The sequence below is a fragment of the Ostrea edulis genome, chromosome 5, assembly GCF_947568905.1.
Source record: "Ostrea edulis chromosome 5, xbOstEdul1.1, whole genome shotgun sequence".
NCBI lineage: Eukaryota > Metazoa > Mollusca > Bivalvia > Ostreida > Ostreidae > Ostrea > Ostrea edulis.
In genome coordinates this window covers 8,885,957-8,913,892 of record NC_079168.1, presented here as the reverse complement: position 1 = coordinate 8,913,892, position 27,936 = coordinate 8,885,957, and the positions used below count along the sequence as shown (strand labels likewise).

Genomic DNA, 27,936 nt, shown 5'->3' with positions numbered 1-27,936 from the left:
GCTCCTATTTCCAATAAGTGTTTATTTCTTTCAAAGAAAAGTATTTTCAAAGGTCCTTTTTCACCCTACTCTCACTTCTGTTCTCTTTATAGGATTTATGAGATTGATCACTATTCGTTATCTTCACCTTTCCATTTGTACACTAGTCTAATATCGCAGAGAAGTGGGATTACAAGTTTGATATTAATTTAAACTCAGTTTCTTAGATTTTCAAGTAAGAGGGTTTTGGTCTTTGTTCTAAACATGGCTCTCTGTGCATTAAGATGGGACTGACCACGATAGGGATTCACATTACGTACAACTGTACGGACGGATACAAAAATAACAATGTTCCATTTCACTTATTTTCAAGAAATGTGGATTTATTTCATAGAAAACATATTTCTCTCATTTCTTGGATCTGATCATCATTTTAGTAGTCTTCATGTTTTCATTACTCTGTCCCCAGAATAGGCCCTTTCTATTTTTCTTATTTGACGGTTGATAAACGCCATTGAGATCTGAGTGTGTACATGTATTGTACCACCATCCACCAGTGTGATAGATGGCGCAATGCTGTCCACCCATCCGGCTATTGTTTCTATTCTTTGTTGAGAAGGACATACCATTCAGGTTATGAGCTTGTATCATATTGTCTCCTGAAATATTCAAACTTATGGTAATATTTGATCAAAATAAACATTTCACATGTTCATCTATCATTTCTGATAGTTCAATAATTAGTAGGGTTAATAATGTAACCTGAATATAACTGCATAAACCTCACAACATAAAAAATGCATTAGATTCACCGAACTTATTGCTACACATGCAACAATACCGGTATTGTGCAATCTTTTCTGGAATGTGTTGCGTGTTTTCTTAATTTAATCAATGTTGAAACATTTCTTTCATATTGCCTGTTGACATAAAGAGTAAATAATTGGCAACATCACATCAACAGACAAAAGGATGAGGTGAAATAGCTATTAGATTAGGCCCCTTTTTCTGTAGTTGATAAAAGCTATTCAATTTAAATTCATTTATTCACTCAAACCATTCATAATGATTCATGAGGTACATAAATATAATTTTATAATTATATAAATAATATTGCCAAGGGTACACTTACATAAATAATATATGCACATATATGTTCATTAGCACAAAATAGAGGTGGGGGCATAATGCATACAAAGTGACTCGGACATTTAACAAATATACACGTTAGGGGGGACTAACTCCTGAATTTTAGAAATAAATTTACTTAAGTTTTTTTATGTTTTAAAGTTTGACGATGTCATTAATTCTCAAAAGGTACATGATTCCACCTCTGGTGTGTCCAGGGGTCCGTGTTTGCCCAAACTATCTATTTTGTATTGCTTATAGGAGTTATGAGATTGATCACTGTTCGTTATCTTCACCTTTCATTTGGTACATGACAAGATCTTGAAGCCAAAATTTCACTGTTCAAAGTTAAAATTTTACACATAGACGACACAGACGATGGTTTGGTTTCTGAATAGTTTTAATAGTTCCCTTTTTGTTTGTCATAAGGAATGTGGAAAAATCGACTGACTATGATAACAAGCAGTTTTGTCATGGTTTGTAATTTTTATTCCCTCATGAATAATGATAAACAAGGTGGGCGGAACATCATTCGATTTAGGAATATGAATATATACCTCTCCATTCCTCGTTTACAAATCACTTGACATTATCTATTTGGTCTTTGTAAATTGTGTTTGATACGTGATGCATTTTAGCAAATGAAAGCTAAGCATGGGGCCTGGTTTTCGAAAGTATGCTAAGATTGATCCTAAGACATATTTTACGACTAACCTTAGTGCTATCTTAGGACATTCGTAAATTGTAAATCAAAGATGTCTTAGAATTGTCTTAATAAAGTTGGACTTTCGATGGTCTTGGGGTTGTCGTAAGATTATCACATATTTTTTAACATCATTTTACGGATGAAAAAGTATTATAGCATTATTTTCAAACAAAACAAAAAATGTGAAAATTCTTTTTGAATCACATAATTTAGTTTGATACATAGAAATGGGGAAAAAATAAGTTTCGTTTAATTCCGGAAAATAACGAACATTTATATCAATTGTTTTCAAAGATAAAATACATTTACAGAATTAAATTTAAAAAATCCACCAACTTCAATTGCATGAGATTACAAAAATGATCAATCATTATATGATGTATGAGGTGAAAATAAATTTGCCCAACTCTCTATTTTGTATTGCTTATAAGAGTTATGAGATTGATCACTCACTGTTCGTCATCTTTGCATCGTCAATTTTTCCTATACAATATGAATTGAGAAGTAAGACAAACTATATTTTCAACTAAAATAAATTAAAATGAACATACCAATATTGTTTGTTATATTGGTTTTTTAACGTGTACACATCTACCCCGTTCTATTATTTGCTTGTTTACACGTGAATAAAGACGCGCATGATTGGAATGTACATGTATATTGTCATATCAAGGATAAGTAATGGGCAATGGTTCAAGAAATAAGCCCGCCAAACATTTATCCGTGCTTTTCCGAAATATCTATCGATACGTTTGTATAAAGCAAAAAAAGATGAGTTTTTATTGAAAAGTATTTTTCACTTTTAATGTAATAAATTAAAAATATAACTCATTTAATGTTGACAAACAAATTGTGGACCTTCTTAATGCAAGAATAAGAGCAATATTGTAACCTTAACTCTGTGTTCTGTTAAAAGACTCGAGACTTTTTTTTCTTTTTGCAAAGAAACCAGTGAAATGTAAATTTTGTGTAATCTAAAGCATATCAATTTTATACATTCACATTTTAATTTAACTTTTAAATGACACAACTTTTAAATGACACATTTTACGTTATATATATATATATATATATATATATATATATATATATATATATATATATCCAATAATAAAAGTCAAGAAACACAAAACTCGAATAACATTTCACTCTTAGCGCTTTCGGCATTCTTAAGAGCGTTCCAGTAAGCTTGCTTTCTTTCGTTTAAAAGTTTAAATCACAAACCTTTCATTTGGCGTAGCGCATGATGCAAAAGTTTTCCGTCTTTTTTTTTCGTGGAATTCCTCCATCCAACGAAAAAATAATAAATTCATTCCTTATCATTTAATATTTTAAAACATTGAGTTTATATGATAAAACATTATTTGATATGAGTTGAATTAACGAGTTATTCTTGGACTACATTCTGTGTCATTTCGAGATGGGCGTAGTAATTTGTGAATACACAACTTTAAAAAAAAAACTAAATCCGTTAGGCCTAATGGCGACTTCCACGAACTATTGTTTACTGTTGAGGAAACGTGTTTCTTGTGGACTGAAGGATGCAGTTTTAAAAGGATGAGTTAGAGATAAGTCCTGTTGAGAGAAAATTGAAGGAATTTTGTTGAGTGGAACTGGAATTAAATGCAAAGTTCGATGTCGTTACTGACGGAAAGCGTGGGACACGTGCATAATCAAGATGTGGGATGCCAGGTAGGGTTCTCTTGAGGGTTGTCACGGCTTCCAGATGGACAAGTGAGTGTTGCAGAGGGTTTTTCGAGTTTTATCAGTGAATTCCTAAGGCGTCACAGCTGTTGTAACGTCTTACGGAAGCCTCATTTCGGTGCCCACTCATAAACATGTTTAGTCCGAAATAGCTGACGTTTTCCTGGCTTTTTTTATGATTTTGATATTTACCGTGCCTGGCAGGATTATGGAAGAACATGTGCCGGAGTTCGAAACCATAGTCGTTTCAAATATACGATATTGCAGTATCTCTGAGGCAGTGTGCGGTGTATCTGGTATTTGGGTTCGTGACACGAAGGAAGTTGTCGCAAGGTGCAAACTGGACTATTGTCACCCCCGCTTGAATATATTTAACTCTCAGCCCGGAATTGCAGAAGCCACAAGCCTCTGAATTTCTATCAATAAGCCGTTATATGATTGATCAGAGTGATATATACAGGTGTATACCCCCTGTGACGGAAGCAGACGTGTGTTGTTATATCTGGGAGGGGGTGTCCTTAAATAGCCATGTTTATTTAATTTTGCATAATTAATCATTATTTATATTTGTTTAATAAATTTATATAGATCGATAGAATTGTTAAGTTTTTCTTTTCAGGATTCCCTAATTTATATATAAATACGAAGCATCCAGAGGAATCCCCAACATTCCAATAGAAAGTAGTCCCGGCCATTTCTTTTTTCGATGGATACAATATTCCAATAATTTTTCAACCAATGAAAAAGCGTGTAACATGTAAAATTAAATGATTTCTACGGCCTACCAAAAATTCATAAATCAAAGGAAATTCAGGAAAATTTACAAGGGAGCTAGAGTACTTACATAAAAATTCCCAAACCCTCGGATTTAAAACTCCGACCAATAGTAGCAGGACCTTCCTCAAGCACTCAAAGATTAAGCAATCTACTCGACTTAATTCTTAAACCACTATTCAAAACGGTACCCAGTTTTATCCATGGAGATTTGGATTTTCTCAATTACATTCCAAAAAAAGTACAGGAAGACACATTTTTGGTTAGTTTTGATGTTACCAGTCTTTACACCAACATACCACATGACTTGGGACTAGAAGCTGTGAAATTTGGATTGAGAAATATCCAACAGAAATTAACGAAATATTTCATAAAGATTTTATACTTAAAACTCTTCAAGTAGTTTTTTGAAAATAACCACTTTCAATTTCATTATCAATTCTATCTTCAAATTAAAGGCACGGCCATGGAAACAAGATTGGCTCCTACCTATGCAACCTTAGTAATGGGTTACTTGGAAGAAAAACTACAGAATAAACTTCCTGGGATCTTTTATGCAAATTTTCCACAATATATTCGACATAATTGGAAAATATACCTCGATGATATTTTCATCTTTTGGAATAAAACTACAGATGATTTACAAAAAATCCGTGCTGAAATCAATCAATTACATCAATCAATTCAATTTACTATGGATGTGAGTGATAAAGAACTGCCATTTTTGGATCTCCGAATCATTAAGGATGATTCCAATATAATCATCGATCTTTATTGCAAAGAAACAGATTCACATCAATATTTGGATTTCTATTCATGCCACCCTTCCCATACTAAACGTAGCATTCCATGCAACATAGCTAGACGGATATGTACAATACTTCATTACGGTCAAAGAGACTGGAGGAATTGAAAGCATACCTTCGGCGACAACATTATCCAGAAAACCTCATTAATGACGGAATTACCAAAGCACGGAACACACCTATATCTATCTTAAGAAACTTCCGACACGAAGAAAACGATTTAAACAACGATATTCCTTTTGTAATTACGCATAACTCACGCAACCACAATAATTTTGGAACAGTTAGAAGATTTTTCCCTATATATGAACAATCCCAAAATCTCAAAAACCTGATAAAAGAATCCCAAATAAAAAACAGCAGGAGACAGGCTCCTAATCTGAAGAGAATTCTAACGCGCGCCCGATTTACTACGAAAAATTCCAAATCCGTGCAAAAATGTGGGGATTCACGTTGCGGTATATGTAATCATGTAGAGGAAGACAGAGAAAAACTTCTTAAATGCGGCAAAAAATTAACACCAAATTCTAACATGACATGCAAATCCGAAAATGTAATATATTGTATGACCTGCCCTACCTGTAATGAAAACTACGTCGGACAAACCAGCAAACTGAACGCCTGTGTACGCGTCCACAAGCAGCAAATTCGCGATCCAAGTATCAGAAATTCGCCATGTTCCGAACATTTTGTCAATTGTGGTCATGGAGATTTCAACATATTTCCATTTTATGAAATGTATAATGACTGCGAAATTAATAGAAAATAACTGTGTAAAATTGAAACTACATTTAACTGAACTATGTAATTGATTTCCAAGTATTGTCTAATATTGTGTGTATTATACCGCTACCAGTGAATTTATTATGACTCCACAAAGGACAATTACTTACGTCGGAATATGTTGACATTACTTAGCAATATAATTTCATTTTATATGTCTGAAGAGATGTTATTCTAGTTTTCTGTTTCTTGACTTTTATTATTGGATGTATTTACTGCTCTGTCAAATATATATATATATATATATATATGTGTGTGTGTGTGTGTGTGTGTGTGTGTGTGTGTGTGTGTGTGTGTGTGTGTGTGTGTGTGTGTGTGTGTGTGTGTGTGTGTGTGTGAGATAAACTTGGATCGATATCCATTTATTTTGAAAACTTCGCAAGTAATAACACACCCCATTCTTTGTTTTCAAAACAAATAACAAACTCTCTATAATGAGCTTCTGTCATGATCATTATATAACCTTGATTTTTTGTTAAACCTTTTAAGCATATTAGACCTGTAGATGTTGATCATTTAAAGTTAAAACCAATTTGGGGGGGGGGGGGGGGTTCGTGAATCAGTCCCTCTCAAGGGTGTGATCAAAAGTTCAATGTCTGACCAAAAAAAACCTAAATTAACATGGTTTTCTTCAACAACCCTCCCCTTCAAACTAAAGATGAATGTTGAAAATAATGATAATCAGTGTGTGAAAATCGATGTCGGATGACATAAACTTACGGTCCCTCTCCTAACTATTTGAATTCACATGTAGATTTGTATCCTACAATCAAAGTATTGTAATGAAAATTCCTTTGATTATGTAAATGAGGCAATCAGGGTCAATCAAAGTCTTGTCAATGATTAGCTATTCCTTGTGTGTTGTACATGGTCTCAAACGTTTTGGAGACTAGTATATGAGTCAGCAGAATTGAGCGGAGGTATAAATAGAAGGCGCTTCTGCGCATCTAAGTTAGTTTGCTGGTAGACGGAGAAGAGAGAAGATCGTATCTCACATCCAGAATTTAGGTAAGGTTTATTGTCTCGTATGCGGGACCTCAAATTACTGCGGGTGGACCATTTGAGACATTATTCCTTCAGAAGATAGCCCGGGAGCAAATGCTCAAATAAATAAAGGGTTTAAACTTGTAGTTTGAAACAGCGTCTGAAACAGTGGTTTCAGACCAGAGGCTGAAACACGAGTGATTAAACTAGGCAAGGAATAGTTAGAGGAAAATCATATAATAAATCAATAAGGAAATAATCACAGTGTTTGATTCAAATTGATTTATTATCATTGTTTAGAACTATAGTTTAATACAGTCATTTAGAAACGTAGGAAACGTTTAAGAAAAATTATTATCCGTGGTTTGAACCCACATTATACGTTACAAAATTTTTGGTGGCAGCGGTGGGATAATCTACATCAACCCATTCGTAAAATCATAGTCTGTTTTTGTTTGAATAGTAGTGTAACATCCGAACTATTGTAGTTCTACTTAAAAGATTATATTTTGCGTTTTCATATTTACTTTCACTGTATGGAACAAGGTGGTTAGAAACTTTGTAAGATTTAGATTATAGAAAGCCATGGACAATATTGACGAAGAAATAAGTTTTCTAGAAGAGAAAATTAAGGAACTTTCTAATGAAAGCATGCGAATTAAGGAACATAGGGCACAGTCAACACCTGGGACTGTAAGAGACTCGGGCATTGGAGAGTCTGGGCGTAAAATAGAACATAATGCAGTGGAAAACTATGAGGCAAAAGGAGCAAGACCTAAAACTAAGCTTGATGCTCAAACAGAAGACTCGTATGCACTTTATAAAAGCAAAGACAGGTCTCGGTCGGAAACAACACCGATGTATCTAGAAACGCCAGACAATATGCCAAGAAATGTTACAACACGTAGAAGAAAGGACATGTTACAAGCACTAAATAATGAAGGTGCTGAAGAAAATACAGATAAGTCTGGTAAGTATAAACCAGCAACATATGATGGTTCAACATCGTGGTTAGATTATAAATCACATTTTAATGCTTGTGCCTGTTTGAACCATTGGTCTGAGGCTGAAAAGGGAATGTACCTTGCTGTTTCCCTCAGAGGCCAGGCTCGGGGAGTGCTTGAGAACCTAACTGAAACACTGCAAATGAATTTCAAGGAACTCTCAAAACCCCTAGAAGAGAGATTTTATCCAGCTAACCAAACAGAATTATATAGGGCTCAGCTAAGAGAGAGAAGACAAAGGGCTAGCGAAACCATACCACAGCTTGGACAAGATGTCAGAAGATTAACACGCCTAGCCTATCCTACTGCTCCAACAGATGTTTGTGAGACTCTTGCTAAAGAGTATTTTATTGATGCTCTCACAAGCGCAGATATGCGTCTTAGGATAAAACAATCTAGACCACAGGACCTCAACGATGCTATCTGGCATGCAGTTGAGCTTGCGCTTTTGTAGCAGCGGAACGCAAAAAGTATGAAGAAATTGGTTTTCTTCGAGAAGTTGGAGATGATAATAAACGTGAAACTAAGCGTGAAAGTTTAGAAGAAACAGTTAGCTCTATGAAGGAGATACTGGTCAGGTTGCAGAAAGAAGTAAATGATATAAAATATGAAAATAGAACTTCTAAAACCGATAATGTACCAAGGGTGTTCGAGAAGGGTTCTAAAGTAGGGATTCCAAAGAAGCGTTACAATTGTGGCAAACCTGGTCATTTAAAGAGAGACTGCAGATTTGCTCAGTCAAACAATAGTTGATCAGAAGTTTCCACACCCAAATACAAGCAAAATTGACAAGACTGGCAAAGGCAAGCCCGACAGTTCTGGACATTTCAAAAAGACCACCCATAGTGGGAGAAAACCTAGACATGGGTATCAAGGAAGCATTGGAGTTCAAAGAAATGCTAATGAGCCAGGAATGTATATTAGAGGAAACATAAATGATATTCCTGTCCTGGCATTGGTTGATACAGGGGCTACAGTTACACTGGTATCTCGAATGAAGTTTGAAGAGATAAATAAAAAGTGTAAACTGGAATTGGCTGAAACGAATCAGAGTATATTATCAGCGTCAGGAACGCCTCTTCAAATATACGGAAAGACACTCGTGAAATGCAAGTTTGGCAAGAAAATATTGTATCAGACAATACTGGTTGCTGACATGACTGTTGATGCTGTTCTGGGCCTTGATTGTTTAAAAGCTAACAAAGGCATAATTAATTTACATGAAAGAACGCTGCAGTTAGGAGATGAAACTCACTCTCTAGAATTTGAGGGAAGAATATGGTGTTTTAGAATTGTGGCACTAGAAACGGTGTCGATACCATCAAAGACAGAAATTGTCACAACAGGAAAAGTTGTAGTTCCAGACAACAATGAGATGCATTTAGATGTTGGAGTGGTGGAGCCTGCAGAAACGTTTTTGAGTTCTGACAGGGGATTGGTTGGAAGGACAGTAGTGAGAGGTAGCTTTACCGTCCCAGTAAGACTTTTTAATCCATTTGGCGACAATGTAATAATTCACACAGGAACAACAGTTGGACAACTATCACCCATAGAGTGTATAACAGAAGATGATTACAAACCTACAACTGCTGATGACAAATTGTCTGAGCACTTAAATGAGCTGTATATGAGGACTTGCCTGAAGATGAGTAAGACAGAAGCAAATGCAGTTAAAACTTCTGTCGAAATATGCTCAACTCTTTACAAAGTCTGATAGTGACATGGGAAGAACAGGACTGGCTAAACATAGCATCGACACCGGTGATCACAAACCAATCAAGGACGTTCCAAGACGACTCCCAGAACACATGAATCCAGAAGTAGAAAAGCACGTGAAGGAAATGATTAAGAACAAGGTTATAAAACCTTCAAATAGCCCTTGGTCTTCTAGAGTAGTATTGCTGAAAAAAAAGGATGGGTCTACACGGTTTTGTGTGGACTATAGGCGATTGAATGCAATAACTGAGAAAGACGCCTATCCAATTCCACGCATTGATGAGACCCTGGACCAACTGGCTGGCTGCAAATGGTTTTCAACCCTCGATTTACACTCTGGTTATTGGCAGATTGAAATGGACTCAAACGACAAAGCCAAAACAGCATTCGTAACTCGAAATGGGCTATATCAATTCAGTGTCATGCCCTTTGGGCTATGTAATGCCCCAGCAACGTTCGAGAGGTTAATGGAGTTAACTCTACAGGGTTTGCAGTGGGACATTTGTCTTATCTATTTAGATGATATCATTGTATATGCCAGAACCTTTAATGAAATGAAAACTAATTTGTCCAAGGTCTTCGACAAACTTGCAAAAGCTGGACTAAAATTGAAAGCGAAACAGTGCAACCTATTTTCACGTAGTGTTGACTACTTGGGACATGTTGTGTCTGAAGAAGGCATTTCCACAGACCCAAAGAAGACTGAAGTTATCAAGAAATGGCCGCAACCTTGTAATGTAACAGAGCTAAGATCTTTCATTGGATTTTGTAGCTATTACCGTAAATTCGTACCAAACTTTGCAGTTTTGGCGAAACCATTACATGTGTTAACACCAAAGGGAATGAAATTCATCTGGTCTGGCGATTGTCAGGAGTCCTTTGATACTTTGCGAAATAGATTAATCAGTGCACCCATTCTGGCACACCCGGACTTCACAATACCATTTATATTAGACACTGATGCCAGCGATATGGCCATGGGCGCCGTGTTGTCACAAATACAAGACGGGGAAGAAAAAGTAATTTGCCATGCAAGTCGCTGTTTAAGCAAAACGGATCGAAAGTATTGTGTCACACGTAAAGAACTGCTGGCCATCGTCCATTTTGTGAAGTATTTCAGACATTATTTGTATGGGAAGCCATTCTTAATCAGAACATATCACAGTTCATTACGATGGTTATTGAAAAAGAGAGATTCTGAAGGCCAGCTTGCAAGATGGATAGAAACACTTTCTACATATGAATTCCAAATTCAACATACACCAGGGAAAATGCACACCAATGCAGACGCTTTGAGCCGCATCCCATGTAGACAATGTGGTTATGATAACTGCAATGGCAAAAGCCTGATAAGCAAAGGGCAACTTAGATCAGTCTTTGAAGGAAAGGATACAGACAGTATGTCGATACAAGAAAGTCAAGAAGCAGATAAAGACATAGCTTTGGTCAAGTCTTGGCTAGAAACAAATGAGAGACCATCGTTTGAAGATATAAGAAGTACAGGATATTTTCTTAGATCACTATGGAGTCAATGGAAGAGACTGAAATTGACAAACGGAATTGTATGCAGACGATGGACAGTGTTGGAAACCAATAACGAAATACTCCAGCAAGTTATTCCTCTCTCTCTGACAGAAGAACAATCTTAAGACAATGCCATGATGACAGAACCTCAGGACATCTAGGAGTACATAAAACTTTGGCGCGAGTGAGACAAAGGTTCTACTGGCCTGGCTTACATCAAGATGTAAGACAATATGTCACAGGCTGTGACATTTGTACGAAGCGAAAGAACCCAAATAAGAAAAAGATTGCGCCGATGCAGATTGTTCCATCAGGGATGCCGTTGGAACTCATAGCGGCTGATATTCTGGGCGAAATACCAATTACGGAAAATGGCAATAGATATATTTTAGTGGTCTCAGACTACTTCACTAAGTGGACGGAGGTTTTTCCTATGCCAAATATGGAGGCTAAGACCGTGGCTAAGTTGATTGTAGAAGAATTTATTGTAAGACTTGGAACGCCTAAGATAATACATTCTGACCAAGGCACACAATTTGAATGTGAGCTTTTCCGTGAAATGTGTAAACTTTTGAACATTCAGAAAACAAGGACCACGGCCTACCATCCCCAGTCTGATGGGATGGTAGAGAGATTTAACCGAACCTTAACATGTGTGCTAAGCGCATATGTACAGGAGAATCAAAAAGATTGGGACACTCATATTCCCTATATCATGATGGCATATAGGTCTGCAGAGCATGAGTCGACAGGTTTCACGCCGAACATGTTAATGCTTGGAAGAGAAACATTTTTGCCATTAGATTTGCAGTATGAGATGCCAGAGCCTCTTAAAGGTAGGAGTCCAAATGAATGGGCTTGGATTCTTAAAGAAAGGATAGAGAGAGCCCACAGTTTTGTTCGCAATTACACAGATGCTGCCATGAGTAGACAGAAAAACTATCATGATATGAAGATGTCTTGGGGAAAATTTAAACCAGGTGATCAAGTTTTTATTTACTTTCCACAAAAGAAAATAGGTTGTTCTCCGAAGCTCACTTCGTTTTGGCGTGGGCCTTTCGAAGTATGGAAAAGTGGTCAGAAGTGCCCTATGCTGTTAACTGTGGAAGAAAAGGTGAAAGGCAGATAATACATTGCGATCGAATACGAAAAAAGAGGGACCAAATCCTTCGAGGGGAAGATTCCGGTATGATAACCGAGTTGTTAGACAGTGACATTGAAGCAGATGAAATAGAGCAAGAACCTGATAGAATTGTTGAGAGTGTCGATGAACTTGTTAAGTCTACCAAACCAAGACGAAAATGTGGTCCACCAAAGTGGTTGGAAGACTATGAGTCCTAAAAGAGATGCATGAAACTTATTTAAAAAAAATTGTTTCTTTGTTCCATATGCAGGGTCGCATATATTTCGGAGGCGTGGGTAATGCAAGGTGAAGATAACGAACAGTGATCAATCTCATAACTCCTACAAGCAATACAAAATAGATAGTTGGGCAAACACGGACCCCTGGACACACCAGAGGTGGAACCAGGTGCCTAGGAGGAGTAAGCATCCCCTGTTGACCGGTCACACCCGCCGTGAGCCCCATATCCTGATCAGGTAAACGGAGTTATCCGCTGTCAAATCAGTGTGCCAAGAACGGCTTAACAATCGGTATGAAACACGTCAGACAGCATTTGACCCAATGCGAGGTTGTATTGACGAACTAGATCGTTATAACGACCATAGAATTTGCGAAATGCGGACTTCAATTGAGACTGTTGAAATCCCTGTACCATCAACTTGTTTGTCAGTAGCTTACCTCGATTAAAAAACTGACTATACCCAGAACAAGCTCTTGCATATCGAATCAGTTGAGATATATAAACACCATATGCAGGTGATAATGGAATATTGCTACATAAATGTGGGAAGTTGACGATGGAGAATGAAAATTCCTTTGATTATGTAAATGAGGCAATCAGGGTCAATCAAAGTCTTGTCAATGATTAGCTATTCCTTGTGTGTTGTACATGGTCTCAAACGTTTTGGAGACTAGTATATGAGTCAGCAGAATTGAGCGGAGATATAAATAGAAGGCGCTTCTGCGCATCTAAGTTAGTTTGCTGGTAGACGGAGAAGAGAGAAGATGGTATCTCACATCCAGAATTTAGGTAAGGTTTATTGTCTCGTATGCGGGACCTCAAATTACTGCGGGTGGACCATTTGAGACATTATTCCTTCAGAAGATAGCCCGGGAGCAAATGCTCAAATAAATAAAGGGTTTAAACTTGTAGTTTGAAACAGCGTCTGAAACAGTGGTTTCAGACCAGAGGCTGAAACACGAGTGATTAAACTAGGCAAGGAATAGTTAGAGGAAAATCATATAATAAATCAATAAGAAAATAATCAGTGTTTGATTCAAATTGATTTATTATCATTGTTTAGAACTATATTTTAATGCAATCATTTAGAAACGTAGAAAACGTTTAAGAAAAATTAGTATCCGTGGTTTGAACCCACATTACACGTTACAGTATTAATGTTCCCAGAATATAGGAATATCAGACTCTGATATCTCTATCCCTCTTCCTCTCGCACTCTCTTTTAAGACCAAAATCAAAGGTGTGTTTGTGTGTGTGTGTGTGTGTGTGTGTGTGTGTGTGTGTGTGTGTGTGTGTTGTTTGTAGATATACTGTGCCATGAATAAACGTATCATTGTTTGTATTCCAATGTACTTTTCAGTAAACTTGACTTGGATATGACTTCTGTAAAGTTGATCCTACTCGCATAGATCTTTTCTGAAACAGGTATTTCTTACCACCGGATCCGAGTAATAAAGAAAAGACAACTTTCAATCAAGATAACTAAATAAAATACCTTTTCAAACTCACATATAACAAATAATTAGACTGTTTAAATCAGTTTATAGCAACTTATGATTTACATTGTACTATATTTCTTTCAGATTTCGTAAATAGGTTACGAATAAATTCTGTGTCGTTTTCCACAAATCATTTTGCATGAGAAGAAAAGACTTAAACCGCCATTTGCAAATGCAAATGTTTCCTATACCAATTTATCTTGAACGTTAGACAATCTTTTTGTCATTTTCATACAAAATATGGTGTTTGAATATAAAGTAATGTTGTATTCTATGAAATTTGTTTCACAATTATTTTTTTAATTCTACACTTATTCTGCAATAAAACACATCAACCTATGTATTCTACTCGAGTCAGCATTCAATGTCGTTTTATATCAATATAATTTTTACTATTTGATATTTGCAACCCTAAATGTTTCCTATAAATGGGAAAATGAATGCCTCGCCGAGACGCTGAGTTTTGGTTCTGATTTATTTCACTGTTTATTAAGAATTCCGTGTTGTTTACTGTCCTCTTTTCTTCTCTCCCTTTCGTTTCTACCAATTTGTTTGTTGCAAAGGAAAATACGCATTTGCAAAGGGAATTAAGGTAGACCCTTTGCACGTGATATCCTCTTTTGTATAGAGCGAACTATTCCAGTACACTGTAGGTCAGTGAGTTCAAACAGGGTTCCATAATTGAGAGGTTCTAGTAAATTGTTTGCTATTCTAAAAAAAAAAAGTATCGCTATGGGGTACAATTATCGTTATACGAAATTAGAAAAGTTTTAATGATATGCAAACACAGTCTAAATTTAACTGCACCTACTTGCGCCCATTCATTTCCAAATCTTTAAAAATATGGACGGGGCCAAATGCCTATGGGAATTAAGGAAACACCAAGCTTCAACTAGAGTAATGAGGAAACACCAAGCTTCAACTAGAGTAATGAGGAAATACTACGCTTCAACTAGAGTAATGAGGAACCACCAAGCTTCAACTAGAGTAATGAAGAAACACCAAGCTTCAACTAGAGTAATGAGGAAACACCAAGCTTCAACTAGAGTAATGACGAAACACCAAGCTTCAACTAGAGTTATATTCCGTTTCTAGCTACTTTATGTGCCGTGCAACATTTAAATCATAAGTACAAATGTTAATGAGTTGAATTATGTAAATTTCAACATAAAACCAGAACATTTAATTTCATATATTATAAATATATTGAAGGCCATTAGCATATAGTTATTTACCTCATCCTTTGAAGTTTTCATATCATCATACCACTCGGAAATCATAAAGTAATTTTCAAAAACTAACCATCCGAAATATTCCTTATTAGGAGCAAAGCAAAACAAACGCTATACCTGCATCTCCGCTGTAGCCACTGATGGACAGTCTATATTTAGATGATTCACTCCCAACAGAGAAATGCGAGTACCGAGCATACACCATGGATCCAGTGAATTTCCCCATGTCAATACGCAGTTCCTGGTTTCTTCCGCTGGTCAAGGTATGGATATGATCATTTCCTTAAAAAATGTCATTAAATCAAAAAAATTATATTAATCTATGTCTTAATAAAAATGATTGATATAAAAATATCCTTTTCATTTTTGTGTGTGTCCTACATTATGCATTTTATATATATATATATATATATATATATATATATATATATATATATATATATATATTACACTCTGCAAAAACGAACTACACGGCGAAAGCTTTAAGTGTACTTAATTAAAATGTGGATCATGTGTACTTAGTCATCGTTGGATATATCATATATCAGATATATATATATATATATATATATATATATATATAGCCACATTTATAGTTATATAAATGATTTTTGGCACGAGTGCAATTCCATATAATTATAACCTTGAGGTTATCCTTGTTTAAAAGAAAGTTCTTGTTCTTTCTTCACTGTGTATCCGCTGGGGGGGTGGGGGGTATTTCTAATTACGTTTATAATTAGTAATACTGTGGCTATTGTTTAACCCTCACCTTTGATTTTTACCAAGAAAAAACAACATCATCATGTTTTTACTGTCATGTCTTATGATTGATCTTATTAATGGTTTTGCAAATGTACATATGTTTTTTATATGTTTTCTGAAATCCTTCGTCATTTTAATAATAAATGACAATTTTCAATTCATACAGTTGTTGAGTTTATTGAAATCAAACTGAGCAGAAGTCCTTCAGAACAATGTGACAAAAATATATATCTCAATTCCATCATGAACTGGAAATCTGAGAATCTTTTTTACTGTGCCACTTTCCCAACTTGTGGATAAAACTACAGAGGACAAACTAACAAACTTAATGCACGAGTGAGGGTACATAAACAACAAATTAAAGATCCTAGTGTAGTGAACATTTTGTGGAATGCGGGGTGGTAAATTTAAAGTGTTCCCGTTCTTTGAAATGTGAACTGAAAATGAAATAACTCGCAAAGCCAAATAGGACTATTTTATTATACTTTTTAATCCAAGCCTTAACAGATAATACTTATTTGAACAATTGAACTACAATTTAACATAATATTTTAACAAAATATTTGAGAATTACAGAAAATTACCAAACGCTACCGGTTAACGTTATTAAACAATTTTTGTATATTTGAACTGCTTGATGAACCATGTTGACATGGAGTAAGTGCTAGCAGTAAATGATTGTTTTTATGGAATGTGGCATTCTGATTTTCATTACTTATTTACAACTGTATCGAATCAACTTCTAATATATATATATATATATATATATATATATATATATATATATATAACCATCCATTATTCCATTAAGAAAGCATTACATGTACTCTTTTAACATCGGAATCGACGCCTTTCAACATAATTATACAGTATATCTTCCAATCCAAAGCAATAGATCAATGAATACCCAATTACCACGTTAATGATATTGATCAATGATCGTCTATATTTACCTAGCCAATATTCTCTGCCAGGGTCTCCGAATCCTTTCTTATAATCATTCCATTCGCGATGAAAATCTGTTTTCCCGTCAAATCGTCTTTGTATTACCTACACGTATATTCAAGTTAAATATTTTTTCATTGTGATTTTTTTATATACATGTATGTGTACAAATACACTGGAATTCGTTATTATACATCTGTCCAGGATAAGGGTTTTTTGTGAGTTTGCGTTGTGACCCTTCGAAAAATTGTCGCTCTTATTCGAACGTCACCAGCTGTACGTAAAGTAAAACCAAGTGAAACCTATGCTTGGCGCTCAGGGCCCCGAGACCTCCCTTTATAAGGCTGTGTCCAAATAACTCGCAACACTCACTTCTAAATGCCGAGCGTTTGATGAAAAAAAAACTTATAAAAGTTTTTACCGCTTGGGTGTGGCCGTATAGCATGAGCGGGGTTCGAACTTACGATTCCCACCTATCCACCCCACCCCCATCCCCGTCATGTGACGAAATCTATAACCACTCAGTTCCATCGACCAGTGACCAGGATATGTAAATGTGAAGATGATACTACAAAAATTGGCATTTGAAACTAGAGATAGAGGAATAGACCATGTAGTTATACATTTTCTATACTATATATTCATGTATTCAATACTCGATTTAGATATTCGTGTTCAAAGACAAACTGATCGATACCGTCCATCCTCCTCCGTCTGTGGTCATGTCACAGTAGACTTGGACTTCATTTACATTTACTGAAGTTCTGTTGTCAGGAACTATAATGTATACACCATCAGTCCCAAGAAGGTTAGGATTTTTTTCCAGAATTTTCTCACAATCATAATAGATTTCAACTGTAAAAGAAAATTATCGGGAATATTTGGTATGTTAATTTTATTTTATTTTTTTTCTACCAATGCATCAGCATAAGATGTAATATTCAATCAGCATGTGTTAATTTTCTTGTTTCTTTGGAAGGTGTTTTCAAATAAGCTGAATTTGTGAGGATGGAAAGGCATCGTAGAATAAGTTTGAATTAGAATAAGCCTTTAAAATACAATTAAAATATCATTTCTATTAATTGAATAATGTCAAGTTGCTTCATTTTCATGTGAACAATTAACAACAAATGATGAAAGAAAATCAACTTCAAAGAAAGATGATACAAATGTCATACAAGTATTGTGTTATGATTACAGCGGACCAACGAACATTCTCCTGCTTTTTTTCAGGTAAAGTTTTGTAAAGTTATGATACAGGAATAAGAAAAAATAAACCAAGTTCAAACTATACATTTTATTGTGTATCAAACAACAAAACCAACAACAAAGATGCAAATACGTAATGCTAAGGAAAGCATACAGGAAAAAATTACCAAAGACTTAAAGCTATAATATATATACCAAAAGTTCGTTAATACCAACTTCTTGAAATCATCATTGTCAAAATCCGGGGGGGGGGGGTGATTTTGGCTTCAAAATTGTTTTCTTTTTTCATTACCTTTTCCTTTTTTTAATGGTGGTGTTTACCAATTTTCAAGACACCGACGTGTGAGGTTAATGTAGTCGTTTAGTTCGGTCTGACTATTATCAATCGGTGCAAATTATTTTGGAAATCTTGATGAAAAGTTTCTCCATGGAGTATGTAGTTGGACATTATATCCATTGAAATTGGAGTAATGATTTTGGTGACAGATTTCATAAGTTGTGAAGAAGTCGATTTTTTAAGTACTCACGTTCTCGATCCAAGTGTAATAAGAAATGTTTAAAATAAACAAGACAGTCGTGGTACAGATATATTGTTAAAAATAGATACAACGTATTTTTGCTTCTAAGAAGATTTTATAAAGACCGTTATGGGAGGGATGGGGAATGATTTCATACTCATTTTTCAAGAGTACCGATTGTGTGTTTGTGGATACCATTCTACAGAAATTGACGATGCTTATGATTGCAAGATGCTTGTTTGATAGATAAAACTTTTACGTCATGTATGCCTATATGTCTGTTAAATTTGTATGGATATTTCTGAAAATGACTCTAATGTTATTTATTTTTTCTATAATGTTCATAATTATTTATAAATTGCCCTGCCGTAGAAGTTTGTTTTTCATGATCTATCTAAGCTCACGACGACTCCTTCTGTTCAATTTACATACCGTTTTGTCCATGTTTCATTACTTTGTAATATTTTGTACGCCTTCTCTTTGATATCATTTAGTGCTTTTCTTTATATATTGGTTGTGATTAGCTTTTGTAATTTACATATTTAATTGCTCATTTAAAGATCATTAATAACGAGTTGTTTGTATTCAGTTGTCACAAGAAATTTTGTATATGTGGTTTCTTACATCATTTGTTTGATTATAATAAATGACATGTTCACTTAAGCGGTTTTTAACTCACCTGAGCCAAAGGCTCAGATGAGCTTTTCTGATCAAAATTTGTCTGTTGTCTGTCGTCGTCGGCGGCGGCGTAAACTGTTCACATTTTCGACTTCTCAAGAACCGCTGTGCCAATTTCAACTAAACTTACCACAAAGCATCCTTGCGTGAAGGGCTTTCAAATTTGTTCAAATGAATGGTCGTGTCCCTTTCAAAGGTGAGATAATCACAAAAATGCAAAAACAGGGTGGGGTCATTTAAAAATCTTCTCAAGAACCACTGGGCCAGAAAAGCTCAAATTTACATGAGAGCTTCCTGACATAGTGCAGATGCAAATCGTAGCCTCCGGGGGGTTGGATGGGGCCACAATAGGGGATCAAAGTTTTGCATACAAATATATAGGATAAATCTTTAAAAATCTTCTTCTCAAGAACCACTGAGCCAGAAAAGCTGATATTTACATGAAAGCTTTCTGACATATCTCAGATTTCAGTTTGTTAAAATCATGGCCCCCAGGGGTAGGATGGGGTCACAAGGAGGAGATTAAAGTTTTGCATACAAATATGTAGGGAGAATCTTTCAATATGAGTCAAGGTGACTCAGGTGAGCGAAATGGCCCTTGGGGCTCTTCTTTTTATTTCGGTAGATAATTCAATCAACATTCAGCAAAACCGTACAGCAGAATGTCAGAGTTTTTCTCATGTGGGTGTTTCAATCTCAAAGCTGTCCAATGAGTTAAAAGCTCCAGGTTTTACAATATGTTACGACACTTACAGTTTTACTATGTTTATCATCTAATATTTGCGTAGAAGTTCAATCCCTCGTCGTCTAGAAATATCTTTGTTAAATATTATGACATCAAGGTAACAAGAATTACAAAAAAGAGGATTTTTCTAAAAGTATTTTTTCTGCTTTAATTTCAGATATTTCTGAAGTAAAATTTCTACACCTTGTGAAAACCTAATTGGGCTTTCTAATCCCACTGAGTCCTTATAAAGTTCTATTCCTCACCGGATTTCTTGACGTAATCAAAGAAATATTAATTACTGTTTGAATTAATTTATTACAGCTAATTATAACAAAAAAGAGATTAAATCAAACTATCAAACCTTTTGATACATTTAACCATATCATCAAAGTTTGTACTAATGCAAATCAAAGTATCAAAGTTTTTATACAGAAAATCAAAATTTGAACCATACATTTCCTTTTAAGAGATTTTAATATGTAGCATGTTTACGTTTAAGATTTGCAATTAACAATCCGTGTGTGTTATATTGTACTTCGTGGTATACACAAGTATATCAATTAAAACATATTTTGTTGAGATTTAGTAAGAAATAGGGCAGCTTTATAAAAATATTGTTAATCTTTGTAAAGTCTCGATAGATATTTTTTTACATAGGACACGTTCTTATCATGAAAAGTTTATTTCACATTCTTCTAACTGGGGTCTTATACCCTATATTTGAAACTATGTGGAGAAAAAGATAATATAGATATATTTTACACCATGGACAGTAAGAGAGTTTGTTCCTTAGAACAAAATATTTAAGTTTTAAAAATATTGTACTTTAGGAAACGTTTTATGTACATGTATCCGTTTACCCTAAAACGTTCGCTATACTGTACTATTATAGTAAGTTTCTGTTAGTGCAATTGTATGTCTTAGTAATTCAACAAATCTTATTGATACAAAATTCCCTAGGATATCTTTCATTCGTTATAATCGATTTCTCTTACTTGAATCACGTATAAAAAAAATTTTTGCAAATTCATTATAAGCATAACCCACTACAAACGGAAATATTCACACTGTACCTCTAGAAGGATCTGTGGATGCATTTCTTTGTTCTGTAATTAAATTTTCCACTGTTTTGTTAATTGATAGAGTAAAGTTCTGTAAATTTGTATCAATCATCTGTAGACTCAGGTTGAAATCCTTCTTAAAGACGTCAAACTGTTCATTAGTCACTGTGTTTTTTAACGTCCTGTTCAATACCACTATTTGTTCATTCAGCTTAACGTTGTCTTCCTTTAGGTTTTGGTTTGTTTCATTGATAGTCCTTAATTCTTCTTTGAATTTCGAATTCTCCACTTCTATTTTCCGGTCATTTTCTGCACTAGCCTGTAATTCCGACATCATGTCACCAATCTTCCTTTTCATGGCTTGACTATTGTTTTTATTGTCTATGGCATCCATTGCTAAACCTTGGATTTTTTGTACCATAGAAAACCTGACCAGGCTCTCTTGGTTTAATATGTCACGTAAAACGGTTGAAACTTTATTGGATGTTGTTACAGAGGATAATTCAGGTTTTTCATTGACTTTGACGTCTACGAGCGACTGAAAACCAATTACTCCATTTAGAATAAGAAAACAACCAACCACGAAACCCTTCATCATTGCAAATAGAAATTTTGTCTCGCAGCACTATGAACAAATGTTTTCCGAATTGTAAAAAAAACCCCACAACCGCTTATATACCGATCAAGAAGAAAAGCAGTGTTTTCAATCAACCAATCAAATGTCTAAAGCAATGATACACTATACACTACAACCTCCATTAACCTATACATCTCTAATATAATTTTGGCACCTTGGAATCATATACGAATTAACATGCTGTATGCAAAGACGCCATTTCGAAGATAGTATTTTAGAAGTATAATTAAGAAACTAATTCCCTATCTCTGTATTGTGATAACGGTCCTAAATTGACAATTACAAGATTTCAGATGCATTGATGAACGTACTATTAGCTCGTTGTCTGACGTATGTTGGACATGGTTAATTAGGATATCATGCAATCACAGAAAGTTCACACCATCCGTATCTTTTCTTCTTACAACAAACAGCATAAACTTATTAATTCTGTGTCTATATATCTATATCTAATTAACTTGTTTACAATACAAAGAGTCCAAATCAAACAAATATTTGTTTATCTTGCGATCGCTATCTGACGAAAACTGATGACATAAGTATTTTCATGGTTAGTTTTAATCAGATGATCATTTGTAAATTGAATAACTACATAATGACAACAAGAAAACATGATTTGGGAACAGATCTTACAAAACATTCCATTCCGTCTCATTCTAATTGTATTTATTCCTTGATTGTGCCTGACTAAGCTGACTGATAATCGCCGTAATGCACCACATTCACCCTCCGTCTTATATATCTATATACAGAATATATATAACAAGTCATGTGTTGCACTTTGCCACCATTGTGACTTTAATTGTGAATGAGCATAAATAACAATTTCCTGATTTTATATTGAAAACAGTTATTGCCGTAAGCATAGTAAAATAATAGATTATACAGCTTACGTTGCAGAGCGTAGAATGAATAAATACAGGATATAATTAGACAAATCAACGTTTTACTGAAAATCATATTTAGGTAACACTAAACTTAAAAAGGCATTAGCTGTGAAAGTAATCACGGCAACCATTTTCTCTCTCAAAGTCTTTCAATGACATAGGAATATATATCAATGATAAATAAAACCATTTCTTTTATACAAAAAGAGGAGAAACCTTAAGTACGTCAAATAACCGCTTTTAAAGTAAAAAACTATATATATGATGACAAATTATTGTCTTGCAAGACAATAATTATTAAATCACCAAAATCACATATTCATGTGCATGTTTTGATGATATAAAAATGTTTGAAATAATTAAATACTGGTGTTGTTTCTCAAATATTTTACATTTTAGAGGAATTTTCATTGAATTCCATTTTTGGTGACAAAATGACAGTTAATGTCCCTTTACGGTGGTTCATTATGCTAAAACTAATTTAATGGCTCGTTTTAGCAGCTCGTATGAAGCATGATTTCACCATCGAAAGAGAGATACAAAACTGAAAATAAAATATAAAACCTGGATCTATGTATATGGTTTTGAATGTTTTCAAATGATTCCAAAACCATAAGGTGATTTACATTCTTATATAAATTTGTTTCTTCTCAATTTTCTATAACAAAGAAAAGATAAGATATCTAAGTGGTATTAAAGTCACATAACGATATCTCTAAATTAGAAGTTTGGGCCACCTGTTGAAGTGGTTCAGTGGTAGAGCGTTCATTTTGTGACCGGAAGGGCACAACGATAAGTAGCGCTTTAGGAGCATAACAAAACTTCCTTTATTAGGGAAGTCGTTGTGGCCGAGTGGACTTACGCACTGGTTTGACAGTCTTGCTAGGCGGTGGGTGCATTAGGTAAATTTTCAGTACCTAGTTGTGATTATTTAGTGCTTTATATATTAATTAATTGATTATCACATGTATCGTTATATATATATATATATATATATATATATATATATATATATATATATATAATTCAATAAAAAAAGCAGGAAAATATACAGTTCCAAAATATATTTAAATCACTAGCGCTCTCTGGATTTTAACATCCATCCTCAGGTGAATACAAATTTTAAAATCATGAATACAAAGTTGTTTATCTTAGAGACGTCTATTGTGACGTCATGATAGTCTTTGCGAGGAGGGAATAGATACATGACGTCATAATACAAAAGTTCGGGAAAGGTGACTTGGACAAAATAAGCATGAACATTTACATGATAAAAGTTGATGAATTAAGAGGTTTAACAATCAGAATTTTTCATATATTCGTTAGTTTGGCCCTGTCCTGTGGTCAGAACCCCTACCCCGGGGATTATGAAATTTACAATTGAGGTAGAGGCCTTCCTGCTCTACATCACTATGCATTTAGATTTTCTTAAACATGTGCGGTTGTAGAGAATAAGATTTTTGAAAATTGGTCATTTTTGGACAGTTCTTGATCCGCCCCTAAAGCCCCAGGAGTGCAAGAATCCTGAAATTTACAGGCCATGTCCCTCTTGTCCCAAAGATGCTTCATACCAAATTTGAAAAGAATTGGAATAGTAGTTATCAAGAAAAAGTTAATAATTTCTATTGCTCACATATTTAATAACTGACCATTTTGGCCCCACCCTGATACCCAAACTCCTACCCCTGGATTCATCAAATTTACAATTTTAGTAAAGGACTATCTGCTCTTTCTAAATATCTACATAGTTTTAATTTAGTATCAATAGCACTAAAGAAAATAGTATTTAAGTGTTTTACACATAAACACTGTATACGATGTTTGGTCCTACCTTGGGGCCAGAACCCCTACCCCAGGGGTCATGACAATTTTTGTAAAAGCCTTCTTGCTAATCATTACTATCTACTCACTTTTTCTACACATCGCACTGCCTGCGTGTCACAGCAATTTTATGTTGGGGCATCGAAGGGAGGCGTCGTTGACAACCTTTAACAGATAGTTATCGAGTCAACAGAAGCGTTCAGTGAGCTCATGTTTGTCAACAATTACCCTACAAATTCAAATCAAACTCCCTTACTTGGCTTCGTACACTTCCACATCCTCTGCGATGTCAGTTCTGTCAGGAGATTCATCTGCGTCCTCTTTCCTGTCTATAAATGATTTGCTTACACCTGACGACTGCCGCTCTGTTCTTCATGATCCTCCACCTCTGTCTTCTGTTAACTCCCTAATGTCCACAGAATATCTTTCGATGTCGATCTTCAACCACAGGGGCATCTTATCCGCTCTGTTCGCTATCACACATATATAAATACACAAGGGAAGAATCGAAAGTAGCACACGATTTGTAAACAAAGTAAAAAAAAACCCATCTTACTTGAAAAAAGTTACACAAATCCTCGTACGCACTGATGCAAATGATGTCCTAGAACTTATCCAGACTCAAATATTCCAAATATTCCCAATGTAAATAGTTTTTATCCACATAAAATCCCAGCTTGCTGTACAGTTTTGAACTCTTAGGCCAAGAAAAGATAACTCTGCCTCAAACGACAACTTCCGGTTTTTGGTTATATTTATCAATTTTTGAAGAAAAAAAATATATTTATCTTATTGTAAGCATGGAGTTGACATACTTTTATTGAAATCTTTGTGGAAATAATGTAAGTTCTCAACAAAGCACAGGAATTTGAATACAGCGCGGTAATAATATATTAATTTTAGCAAAGCATGATATTTTGTAGCATTAAAGTATGAACACTCGATATTTTCTTTGTTTAACCTTCAAATAGTTCAAATAGCCGACGTTATATAGAAATAAAGTAAAAGTATTCAACAATAATTGTTCAATGTGTTGTAATCGTACGCTACCATTATTTGGAGACGGTAGTGAAATGAAGAATTCAAACATAATTCTCTGAAATTTCGCTGCATTTAGATATATGAAGTACGTCATTCGCGTGTCATTTACTACAAAAGAAAATCACATATTCCCAGATCCATGGAAATCGTGCAGCATGCAGAAAGTACCCTCAATAGGTGTCTGACAAAATCAAGCGATGAAGTCCTTGTACACAACGATGACTTCGAAAAACATGTGCCGGTCATGGTCACGGTCTGATGATATCGTGGCACTTTTGCACGATGATGAATATCTAATATGAATGTAAGATCGAATGAAACTTAATTGGCTGTTTTATAATCATTTAATTATTTACATATTGTTAAGTTTAATATTTTCTACAATTTTACGTTCTGTAGTAATTTTCTTGAGATCGATTAGGTGAACAACGTGAACAAGCATACGATAAGTCTCGGAGTAAAACATTACTAAACCGCCGAGTTTCACCTGAAAAAAAAACTATTTGGTAAACAATGCGCACCCCTTTTTCACACCAAAAATCCTTGAAAAAAAGTGCATATCATATTCGACAAAATACGGTACTATGTTACACATCGATATATTCTTCATGATATTCAAGCATAAATATGATGGTTTGATGAGAGAATCAGAAAAAAGAGGCTAAATTTGGTCATAAATTTTTCATTTTTTTTTTTTTTGGTCTCAAATGAACAATTTGCATCCAGATTTTTTTTCCCCGGACCCCCACCCTCTTTAAGAGGGGACAAGCCCCTCTCGCACTCTTCCCCTCGTCGTATCGCGACTCGGCCGTCTACTTTCAGCAGCCGGACTAGTCACAAATCAGCAGGACTAGTAAATTATAGATTCTAGTAGTCCTTTTCACTAGTATAGTGAAAAAACTTAGTGTCGAAAACTGATTAGATCTGACACCTTTCATTATTTTGACAATTTCTGGAAAATATAAATATCTTTAACTGACGGCATTATATATGCTGATGCACTGTCATAGTGATTGACTTTGGTACTGTTAATAGACAGTCTCTGCTTCATTCATCATTAGAAACTGGCCGAAAAGGAATTGTTGAATGATTTATTAGATAGGGAAACCAAAGTTCGTTTTATAATATTTCTTTTCACATATATTCTGAATGAATTAGTGAGTGTTCCTTTGCTGAAAACATTTAGTGCGCTCGAAAAAAAAAAGAACAAAGTGTACATGCAAGGTGAAGATAACGAACAATGATTAATCTCATAACTCCTACAAGCAATACAAAATAGATAGTTGGGCAAACACGGACCCCTGGACACACCAGAGGTGGGATCAGGTGCCTAGGAGGAGTAAGCATCCCCTGTACACACAAAAATAACTTAAGGTAACCACGCGCTACGTACATATATGATATTCATTTAATTTAGATTAAAACAATGCAAATTGGATGTAAATGTAAATACAATGTTAAAATTGAATGAATATATATGGGTTGCTCTATAATTCTTAGATACGATTACACTAATCCTCCTTCAAATCACAGCATCTGCCGCATCGAATAATCTACAGTTGATTAAAACTTTCGGGAAAAAATCATAGTGCAAATGTGTTTAATAAAACTTTGAGCATATGGCGACACAAATTGGATTATTTTCATATTGAGTTCATGACATAGCTTTCTTGTTCATGACGTCGCATAAAGTAACGTCAACATGGAACAACGTTATCGTAAACTACACTGTACTTACATATGTATTATACATAAGTAAAGATTTTTACGAAGACATCATAACCATTTTATGGAAGTATACACCATGTGAGAGAATTTTGACGAATATCATTTAATTTGGACGCGGGGCCAAATTTGGCCCCAAACGTACCTTGTCCTTTCATGTTACCAATGTAGCATATGATAATAGTAAATTATGTCCACAATTTAGTAAATAATCATAGTACATGTATATTGTGTCACAAATTCAGTGTAAGATTATAGTAAATTATGTCACCAATTTAGTAAATAATCATAGTATATTCTGTCACAAATTCAGTGTAAGATTATAGTAAATTCTGTCACCAATTTAGTAAATAATCATAGTCTATTCTGTCACAAATCAAGTGTGTGATTATAGTAAATTCTGTCACCAATTTAGTAAATAATCATAGTATATTCCGTCACAAACTCAGTGTAAGATTATAGTAAATTCTGTCACCAATTTAGTATATGATTAAAGTAAATTCTGGTGTAAAAGATTGAAGTTCATATTTTATATCTTCACCTTTTTAAGTTGTAGAAGTCTTTAATATTTGAGCTGGACAACAAATCTTAAAACTAAAACAAAAGTTCAAAATGCGATTTCATGTGAAATATACACAGAAAAATACATTTGTCTACGATATAATAATCCGCCGCTGTTTTTGTTTTGCATCATTATAAAATGGAACAACGATAGGGAGTCA

General features: G+C 34.7%; 1 protein-coding gene across 1 annotated transcript; it reads right to left on the bottom strand.

Moving 5' to 3' along the window:
- Window positions 1-274: 274 nt before the first annotated feature.
- Window positions 275-21,749, bottom strand: LOC125650039 (techylectin-like protein). Its single transcript, XM_056167185.1, has 5 exons — window positions 21,116-21,749; window positions 17,608-17,765; window positions 16,919-17,015; window positions 15,321-15,485; window positions 275-638 (listed from the first exon to the last, which is right to left on the bottom strand). The coding sequence occupies exons 1-5, from the start codon at window positions 21,699-21,701 to the stop codon at window positions 388-390; spliced, it is 1,257 nt and encodes a 418-aa protein (XP_056023160.1). The 5' UTR covers window positions 21,702-21,749; the 3' UTR covers window positions 275-387.
- Between the last annotated feature and the right edge of the window lie 6,187 nt (window positions 21,750-27,936).

Excerpts from the sequence above, each read along its gene's own strand:
- LOC125650039 (XM_056167185.1), bottom strand. The coding sequence starts at position 21,701 with ATGATGAAGGGTTTCGTGGTTGGTTGTTTTCTTATTCTAAATGGAGTA. Across the intron at positions 17,766-21,115 it reads ATCCACAGATCCTTCTAGAG|TTGAAATCTATTATGATTGT; the intron begins GTACAGTGTGAA and ends TTTCTTTTACAG. Across the intron at positions 15,486-16,918 it reads TGGCAGAGAATATTGGCTAG|GAAATGATCATATCCATACC; the intron begins GTAAATATAGAC and ends ACATTTTTTAAG.